The sequence below is a fragment of the Ranitomeya variabilis genome, chromosome 1 (assembly GCF_051348905.1).
Source record: "Ranitomeya variabilis isolate aRanVar5 chromosome 1, aRanVar5.hap1, whole genome shotgun sequence".
NCBI classification, from domain to species: domain Eukaryota; kingdom Metazoa; phylum Chordata; class Amphibia; order Anura; family Dendrobatidae; genus Ranitomeya; species Ranitomeya variabilis.
Window position 1 is genome coordinate 705,941,390 of NC_135232.1, and position 10,588 is coordinate 705,951,977.

A 10,588-nucleotide genomic window follows, 5' to 3' on the forward strand; every position below is an offset into this window, starting at 1 on the left:
TGACTGCTCTCCACGGGAGATCGTCGTGGGACACTCGTATTAATTGGATATCTGCGGACACAGGGACTATATGGTTTGCTTATTATTTTAATATTTTTGACAGGTGAGCAATGGCTTCGGGGGTCAAGGTGATGGTGAGTATGTACTTTTTGTTGTATGTACTGTATGTGTTGTGTATGTACAGTGTACTGTATGTTGTATGTTCTGTATGTCATGTTGTATGCACTGTTGTATGTTCTGCATGTCATATGTTGTATGTACTGTTGTATGTTCTGTTGTATGTACTGTATGTCATATTTTGTATGTACTGTTGTATGTTCTGTATGTCATATGTTGTATGTTCTGTTGTATGTTGTATGTACTGTATGTCATATGTTGCATGTTCTGTTGTATGTTGTATGTACTGTTGTATGTTGTATGTACTGTTGTATATACTGTATGTCATATGTTGTATGTACTGTTGTATGATGTATGTTCTGTATGTCATATGTTGTATGTACTGTATGTTGTATGTACTGTGCTATATGTTGTATGTACTGTTGTATGTAGTATGTTGTATGTACTGTATGTTGTATGTTATTTGTTGTATGCACTGTATGCTATATGTTGTATGTACTGTATGTTATATGTACTATTGTATGTTCTGTATGTCATATGTTGTATGTACTGTATGTCGTATGTACTGTATGTCATATTGTATGTACTGTTGTATGTGCTATATGTTGTATGTATTATGTTCTGTATGTCATATGTTGTATGTACTGTATGTTATATGCACTGTTGTATGTTCTGTATGTCCTATGTTGTATGTGCTATATGTTGTATGTAGTATGTTCTGTATGTCATATGTTGTATGTACTGTATGTTGTATCTACTGTATATCATATGTTGTATGTACTCTTGTATGTAGTATGTTCTGAATGTCATATGTACTGTATGTTATATGTACTGTTGTATGTTGTATGTTCTGTATGTCATATGTTGTATGTACTGTTGTATGTGCTATATGTTGTATGTACTGTTGTATGTAGTATGCTCTGTATGTCATATGTTGTATGTACTGTATGTTGCATGTTGTATGTACTGTAAGTCATATGTTGTATGTACTGTTGTATGTTCTGTATGTCCTGTTGTATGTTCTGTATGTCATATGTGTATGTACTGTATGTGTGTATGTTGTATGTACTTGTATGCTGTATGTACTGTATGTTATATGTTGTATGTACTTGTTATATGTACTGTATATGTGTATGTTTTTTTTTTTACATTCAACAAATTAGCTGGATGATGGTACTATTACTGTCCCATCATTGTCTAATGTGTCAATCACTGTCACTGTAGCAGGCATAGCCCGATGGGACTTGTAATCCCATCGGACGATGTCTGCACGCACACCCAAAGACCCCCGGCAGCCCCGCAGACCACCGGACAGCCCCGGCAGACCCGCACAGACCTCCGACAGCCCTGGGAGACCCTTGACAGCCCCGCAAAGACCCCCGACAGCCCCGCACAGACCCCCGGCAGCCCCGCACAGACCCCTGACAGCCACGCACAGACCCCCGACAGCCCCGCACAGACCCCCAACAGCACCGCAGATGCCCCCGCACACACACACGCACAGTCTCCGCCCACACACTTCCCTCCTCCCAATCTGCAGCATTTCCCCCGCAGCTAAACCGCAGGTCTTTTTTACATCTACGGTTTTGCTGTGGATGTGCTCGACTCAATGCAAGTCTATGGGAGCAGATCCGCACAAAGAATTGACATGCTGCGGAAGAAAACAACGCTTCTGCGTGTTTTTTCTGCAGCATGCGCACAGCGGATTGGGTTTTCCATAGGTTTACATGGTACTGTAAACCGCATAGAAAACTGCTGCAGATCCGCAGCGTCAAAAACGCTGCGGATCCGCGGTAAAATCCGCAACGTGTGAACATGGCCTAAAAGTGTAAATGCAACGTAAATGTTCTTGTATGGAGACGCAATACTGTAGCAATTGACACCCCACCTTTAATTTTTCCCAGGACCATACTTTGTCTCACACCAGCCCTGGGGACCTATAGGTTCTAATAGCAGCTGTACACTCAAAATAATAGGAAATTTGTTATCAATACTTTTTTTGCAAAGTTGTCAGTTTTTTTCTCCTCGTAGATAATTTGTAGCAAAATAAAGAACATTTACAGAGTGAAAAGTTTAACGAGCTGACCTTCCTGGCCGACCTCTGCTATCTGTGCACTTCATGTCCTATTAATAGTGTGTATGATGAGGGCTAATGCGTGGGGCGGATGTGAGGGGCTCATGGGAGGAGCGGATGCAAGGGCTGATGCGAGGGGCAGATGCGAGGGCAGATGTGAGGGCAGATCTGCGTTACAGTCTCACAGAAGACGCTGATTGGGTTTTGTGCATGTAGATTACTTGCAGAGACGATTCCATGGAAAAGATCTTTGTTGCCAAGACAACCAACACAGCTGAAGTACTATTCTCCTTTGCGGCGCTGACCTACATACGCCGGCGGCCAGAGGCGCAGCGCCACATTCTCTGAGCAAAAGTCTGCAGGGCTGTCATAGAACAAAAACCTGACTGAGGGAACGGGTGTAATTCACATTACACATCTACACACAGAAATGTAATGCTATCAGAGAGACAACATACATTACATTATTCCTCTATTCTTCTGGTGTATATGCAGGTGCTTCTCACTAAATTGGATTATCAACAAAAAGTATTTCAGTTCTTCAATACAAAAAGTGAATCTCGTATTATATAGAGTGATTACAAACAGAGTGATCTATCACAAGTGTTTATTTCTGTTAATGTTGATGATTATGGCTTACTTTATAACACCAGCTTGAAAAATGATTTTAAAATCCGAAATGTTGGCGTACTGAAATGTATGTTCAGTAAATGCACTCAGTACTTGGTCGGGGCTCCTTTTTGCATCAATTACTGCATCAATGCGGCGTGGCATGGAGGCGATCAGCCTGTGGCGCTGCTGAGGTGTTATGGAAGCCCAGGTTGCTTTGATAGCAGCCTTCAGGTCGTCTGCACTGTCGGGTCTGGTGTCTCATCTTCCTCTTGAAGATTCTCTTTGGGGTTAAGGTCAGACGAGATTGCTGGCCAATCAAGCACAGTGAGACTGCTGTTTTTAAACTTGGTATTGGTACTTTTGGCAGTGTGGACAGGTGCTGCTGGAGAATGAATGAATGAAATTTCCATCTCCAAAAAGCTAGTCGGCAGAGGGAAGCATGAAGTGCTCTAAAATTTCCTGGTAGATGGCTGCGCTGACTCTAGTCTTGATAAAAAAAAAACAGTGGACCTACACCAGCAGATGACATGGCTCCCCAAACCATCACTGATTGTGGAAAGTTCACACTAGACCTCAAGCAGCTTGGATTGTGGCCTCTCCACTCTTCCTCCAGACTCTGGGACCTTGATTTCCAAATGAAATGCAACATTTCCTTTCATTTGAAAACACCTTGGAACACTGAGCAACAGTCCTGTTCTTTTTCACCTTAGCCTAGGTGAGGCCCCTTTCACACATCAGTTTTTTGCCGTTAGTCACAATCTGTTGGCTCGACGCATTGATGGATGCGTCGCAGATTGTGAAAAACTGATGCGACGGATCAGTTTTTTGGACGGATCCGACTAGCAGATCTGGCTAATTGGATGCTCAGTTAAAAAAAAATTGAATCAGTCGCCGGATTCCATCATTTGAAGGATCCGGCGCCATAGCCTTCCATTCTAGCATACGACGGACGGCGATGGATCGGTCGCTGTCCGTTTTTTCGATGTACACAAAAAACGTTACTTTGTCCGGTGTCTCTGGCCGCCGGACAAACAATTTTTGACAGATCTGGTGAACGACGGATTAGACGCTAATACAAGTCTATGAGAAAAAAATGGATCCGGCGGCATCAGTCACTGGATCCGTTTTTTTCAAAATTGGATAGATTGCGACTGATAGCAAAAAACTGATGTGTGAAAGGGGCCTAAGATGCTTCTGGCATTGTCTATTGGTCATAAATGGCTTGATACAAGGAATGCAACACTTGTACCCCATGTGATGGATATGTCTGTATGTGGTGGCTCTTGAAGCAATGATTTTTGAATGGCCTTTTCTTAACAATCCTTTCAAGGCTGCGGTTATCCCGGTTGCTTGTGCACCTTTTTCTACCACACTTTTTCCTTCCACTGAATCTTCCATTAATATGCTTGGATACAGGACTCTGAACAGCCAGCTTCTTCAGCAATGACCTTCTGTGGCTTACCCTCCTTGTGGAGTGCGTCAATGACTGCCTTCTGGACATCTGTCAAGTCAGCAGTCTTCCCCATGATTGTGGAGCTACTGAAACAGACTAAGGGACCTTTTTAAATGCTTAGGAAGCCTTTGCAGGTTAATTATTCTATTTTACTGAGATAATGACTTTGGGGTTTTCATTGGCTGTAAGCCATCATCATCAACATTAACAGAAATAAACACGAGAAATAGATCACTCTGTTTGTAATGACTCTATATAATAGGAGTTTTACTTTTTGTACTGAAGAACTGAAATAAATTAACATTTTGATGGTATTCTAATTTTGTGAGAAGCATCTGTACATTATGACTCCTGTACTGATTCTGAGTTACATCCTGTGTTATACTCCAGAGCTGCACTCACTATTCTGCTGGTGCAGTCACTGTGTACATACATTACATTACTTATCCTGTACTGATCCTGAGTTACATTCTGTATTATACCCCAGACCTGCACTCACTATTCTGCTGGTGCAGTCACTGTGTACATACATTACATTACATTACTAATCCTGTACTGATCCTTAGTTATATCCTGTATTATACTCCAGAGCTGCACTCACTATTCTGCTGGTGCAGTCACTGTGTACATACATTACATTACTGATCCTGTACTGATCCTGAGTTACATCCTGTATTATACTCCAGAGCTGCACTCACTATTCTGCTGGTGCAATCACTGTGTACATACATTACATTACTGATCCTAAGTTACATCCTGTATTATATCCCAGAGCCGCAGTCACTATTCTGCTGGTGCAGTCACTGTGTACATACATTACATTACTGATCCTGAGTTACATCCTGTATTATATCCCAGAGCCGCACTCACTATTCTGCTGGTGCAGTCACTGTGTACATACATTACATTCCTGATCCTGAGTTACATCCTGTATTATATCCCAGAGCCGCACTCACTATTCTGCTGGTGCAGTCACTGTGTACATACATTACATTACTGATCCTGAGTTACATCCTGTATTATATCCCAGAGCCGCACTCACTATTCTGCTGGTGGAGTTACTGAGTGCATAGATCTGTTCTTAAAATTTGGATTAATGTTGCAATGCTTCTGTGCCTCGAACCCTCAGTCTTGCGGCAATTCTGCCAATCTGTGAAGGTCTGTGGTTGTTGGGAAGGCAGTATGACAGAAGACATGCCGTTTCATTCCCTATCTCAGCTGTGAGGCAGTGACCAGTGTTGTATGCGAGGGTCGCTATGTGTCCCCCAGGATGTGCAAAGAAGCATGTTGAGGCCGTGGGAGTGCATTGCAGTCACAGGCACAGCTATGATTGTAATGCAGAATACAAGTAAGTGTTGATCTTGGGTAAGCTATTTAGCCAAGGCAGATCTAAGAAAACCTGCTGTGGGCTTTTATTTTTTAAACGGACTACAGGAAGGTAGTGAGGCGGTCCGTTTCCTCCCCCGGCCTGGGTTTTCCATGTGGCCGACAGCCACAGGTTCTTTGGTAAAAACCCCTGCAGCAGAGAGTTGGGTGTGTCAGTTTAGTTTTGCATTCGTGCAGAGCAGAAGGCTCTGCAGGTCTCCCCTGTGTAAAGCAACATAGAACCTAAGCAGAGCAAGAGACCTGAAACCCTTAGCAACAGGACGCATTTACGGACTGTCTTGTTTTCCCGGCTGCGATCCAGAGGATACCGTTGTTTTATTGTACTTTTGGACATTAAAAACTACATTTACTTTGAACTTTCTTGGATCACTGTACAGTGTGGACACTGCTGCGCCACGCAGCCTTCACTATTTTTCTATAAATTAAGCAGAGAGTTTCTGAACTTACTTTCTTTTGGTACAAGCGGTATAGCGGCACTCCTCGTCTTCACTGGTATGGGATGAAAGCTGCATTTGCCTGGCGGCGCCCTCCTGTGGCAACAGAGAGAATTTATAAAGCAGTTAAATTCAGAGGCTAGGAGAGAACTTCCAGCTGCTATATGCAGGGATCCAAGGTCCTGAGACTGCACATGAGAACTATCTATCTGACCTGTATTCCTAATTACTGGGTATTAATGATTCATATCAACAGAAAATGTGAGAGATAGATTCACCAGCCGAAGAGGGGACTGTGAGGTTTGATTGCAACGCGACACATATGTGTGCACCAGCCAATAATCAGTGTGAGCATTACCGGGGGGCCGAATACATCGGGAGATAAGTCCCTTTGTAAGAGACGGCGCATTTGGTATTTTAATGAAGCAGTCATCATGACCGTAATGAGATAATTAGCGTAGTTCATCAGCACATACAACACGCTGGCATTTCGAAACCTTCTGTAAGATATGGGGAATTTATAGATCTGCATATTATGTTGTGGCACAAATTAAAGTGTTGTAAAAACATGTAAAATAGGACATCATTCCCTGTAAGACTATGTTCACATAGCATTTTTTGCCCTATGTTTTAACGAGTCCCAACATATCTGCTAAATGTGGCCATAGTGCTCCATGCCGGATAGAGGGCAAACGAATGTCCTTGTAGCCTTGGCCAGTGCATGTCACTATACCGCTAATATAAGGAGGTGACAGTGTAGTAGACTACGTATTTACATGCTGCAGAGTCCAGTAAAATAAACATATCTGTCAAATTAATTAAAAAAAACAAAAAAAAACATGGAAGTCATTGAGTACGGCATCTGTCACTGGCTTTCGTTTATGGGATACATCATGGGCTTTTCGATGACTGGTAAATGGACGCTCTTATAACCTATGGGTGACATGGATACATACATTGCAATCAGAGCAACGTATTCCCCTGCAAAAAAATGTATTCAGATGTATATGGCGGCGTACCCATGGACTAAAATGTGCAAGACAAAGTAAAAAAAAAAAAAAAAGATATTTTGACTGTTTTGTCAGATTTACATCATATTGGTGTTTTGTTTGCTTTATTAATCGCACACTAAAAAGTAGCTCACGTCGCTTTTTTTGTCCCTCAAAAAGTAGAAATATAGAAATAGACGTATAAGATGTAAAACAGTACACTTCAATTTTGATGAATTTAGTGGGGAGGATAAAAAAGGTTTACTGTTCTAAACACATCCCCAGCACCTCCCAGCAAAACTGGCTCCGAAATCCTGGGGGGGAATTTGGGCCTGTTTAAACAAAGTAAAAATAAAAAACAAAAAGGTGGGTGTGTTTTACTTGGTTTAAGAGAACCTGTCAGCCCGATTTTGTAGTGTAAAGACATGGCTGTAATGGCTTTGTAATATAGATTACATTGATATCTTTGGTGAAGAAATCCGCTTTGTTGTTCTTCTGTAATAACCATTTGAAGTTTTCGGATAATTAGATTTCAGTGCACAGGGGCCGGACTGTGCACTGGGTCTTCTCCTCCCTGTCTGGGATTCGCCGGACCCTCCACTGCCTCTGGTTTGTGATTTCCAGGACCCTTTGCCTATCTCTGTTCTGGAATAATCCACCTCCTCTGAAATCGCAGCAATGACCTGCCAATCACAGACAGGAGGCAGGCGGGAGTTGGGGAATCACAGAAAGGGAGAAGACCTAGTGCACAGTCCGGCCCCTGTGCACCGAAATCTAATTATCAGAAAACTTCAAATGGCCATTACAGAAGAACAACAAAGCGGATTTCTTCACCAAAGGTATCATTGTAATCAGCATTATACTGCCATTACAGCCATGTCTGTAGTTTGCATTGGTACCTTCACACGAAACGACATCGCTAGCGATCCGTGACGTTGCAGCGTCCTGGCTAGCGATATCGTTTCGTTTGACACGCAGCAGCGATCAGGATCCTGCTGTGATATCGCTGAATAAAGTCCAGAACTTTATTTGGTCGTCCGATCGCTGTGTATCGTTGTGTTTGAAAGCAAAAGCAACGATACCAGCGATGTTTTACACTGGTAACCAGGGTAAACATCGGGTTACCAAGCGCAGGGCCGCGCTTAGTAACCCGATGTTTACCCTGGTTACCAGCGTAAAAGTAAAAAAAACAAACAGTACATGCTCACCTGCGCCGTCCCCCAGCGTCTGCTTCCTGACACTTACTGAGCGCCGGCCCTAAAGTGAAAGTGAAAGCACAGCGGTGACGTCACCGCTGTGCTGTTAGGGCCGGAGCTCAGTCAGTGTCAGGAAGCAGACGCTGGGGGACGCGCAGGTGAGCATGTACTGTTTGTTTTTTTTACTTTTACGCTGGTAACCAGGGTAAACATCGGGTTACTAAGCGCGGCCCTGCGCTTAGCAACCCGATGTTTACCCTGGTTACCCGGGGACCTCGGCATCGTTGGTCGCTGGAGAGCGGTCTGTGTGACAGCTCTCCAGCGATCAAACAGCGACGCTGCAGCGATCGGCATCGTTGTCGCTATCGCTGCAGCGTCGCTTCGTGTGAAGGCACCTTTACACAATCATGCTGACAGGTTCTCTTTAAACATATACATCAAAATATAGGCAGACGTAGGTCGGTGTATGGCACATGGTGGGGATCCAGCAATCTAACATTTATCTCTTTATGCTTTGGATGAGAAACTCCCTGTAGGTAGCATTGCAAGACCAGCTCTCCACGCTGTGGAAATTCTTCTTTTTTTTTTTGCTGCATTTTTTATTTTATTTTATTTGTTTTATTTTATCTCATGCATTTTAATAGTTCAAGCTAGTGGATACGGTTTCACGAAATCTCCTGCCCACTGTGCACTCAGAAACTCTGAAACTGTGCAATTTTTTTTCTCTATAGATTTCTATGAGAAGCCTGAAAATAAAAATATGTACAAACACAAATTTACAAAATTCCAGCATTTCTGCACAAAAAAATACATTAAAAAGGAACCAAAGATGCAATAATCACAGCAGATTACTACGGAATATTTTGGTGCAATCATCTGCAGAAAGAAAAAAGTATTTTCACACCTGGGAACTTGGCCTGAAAGTTATGCAATTTCTGACATATTTCGCAAGATCGCTTCTTACTTTCAATCAATGGGAACATTCGTGTTTACATCACATCGGAAAGTGTTACAATGTTACCCAATCCTCAGCACCACAGATCTCTCTTCTGTCCTGACAGTTTAGATCATATTATATATTACATGCTCGGGTCACAGAATATTGCAAAAAATAAATATTGACTATCTAGATTATTTGGTGAGAAAGTATCAGACTTTGCCATGGATGCTGGATTAAGAGAATGGCACAGTGATAAATTCAGGACAGTTTCACCTTGATGTATCTATGATCTTGTACACGACACCGGTGGGGGATGTCGCACTGGGTATGCCGGTAGACATGAAGTACAGTTCTCCTGAAAGAAAACAAGGAATCAGGGTGAGGGTCTTATATAGGATTTATGTTTTGCTGGCAGGTGGGCTCAGGTGTACAGTATATAGGAAGGGTACGTTGCAGTTTGCTTAATGAATCTGCAATTTATTTTTTTTTAGGCTCTATGCTACCAATCAGAGATCAGCTTTCATTTCTTAAAGGGGTAGTCACAGCAGGCAACCCCCTTAATGTGCACAGACTTACAAAGAGCCTAAACCTTCAACGAAAGAATTCAAATAGCAAATTGACAGATCTGGAGAACCTCATAGACACAAATGTGAAATGGATATTTTAACGAGATGGTGCTGTAATGTGTCAATCAGAAAGTGTATGAAACAGAACAAACCCCTCCGGCAGAATTATCTGTCTTTCAGGGTCTTAGGGCTCATACCCATATGAGAGAAAAAAAATGGTCCGATTTCCGGGCCGAAAAAACGGACGAGTGCCATGTGAGTGTTTTGCGAGTCCAATGTGATTTTCACACCTAGCATCTGATTTACATCCGAGTGCAATGCGATTTTAACATGAGCTTTTACATACAGCTGTTCTCTGGAAATGTTAAAATCGCATCGTATAATACAACTGTACACATCCTTTCAAAACCAAATATTCTTCAAAACATATATAATTGATAGATATAAAAAAAAAGCCAGTATTTGTATGCGCATACAGTAAATTCACACTGACCGCTTAGAATAGAAAAGATAGAAAACATATATACACATAGGATATATATATATATATATGGAGCGCCCCCAAACGCAGGGTCGCGGGACACTCAGCACCGGGCCTCTCTGTCTCAGTTCTGGGGTTGTCACGGTGGCTAGACCTGGTCCGTGACCCCTCCTGAGCTACCCGTCTCGGCCGAGAATGGGCGCAACCCACAGGCACAGGGTGGGTCGGGACATTCTTGTGGTCCGCAGCGGTGGATCCTGCTACCTGTTCCGCAGTGGATTCGACCTCCGGAGTCCCAGCAGAAACCTGGAGAGTGGCGCACCGCTGAACGCCCCGGGCC

General features: G+C 42.9%; 1 protein-coding gene across 1 annotated transcript in view; it reads right to left on the reverse strand.

Moving 5' to 3' along the window:
* HHIPL1 (HHIP like 1) overlaps positions 1-10,588 on the reverse strand; it is a 54,812-nt gene that overhangs the window by 11,600 nt on the left and 32,624 nt on the right. The window contains exons 7-8 of the mRNA XM_077267349.1: positions 9,475-9,556; positions 6,090-6,172 (exon numbers count right to left, since the gene is read on the reverse strand). Coding sequence (XP_077123464.1) covers positions 6,090-6,172; positions 9,475-9,556 — 165 coding nt within the window. The remainder of the gene's footprint in view (positions 1-6,089; positions 6,173-9,474; positions 9,557-10,588) is intronic.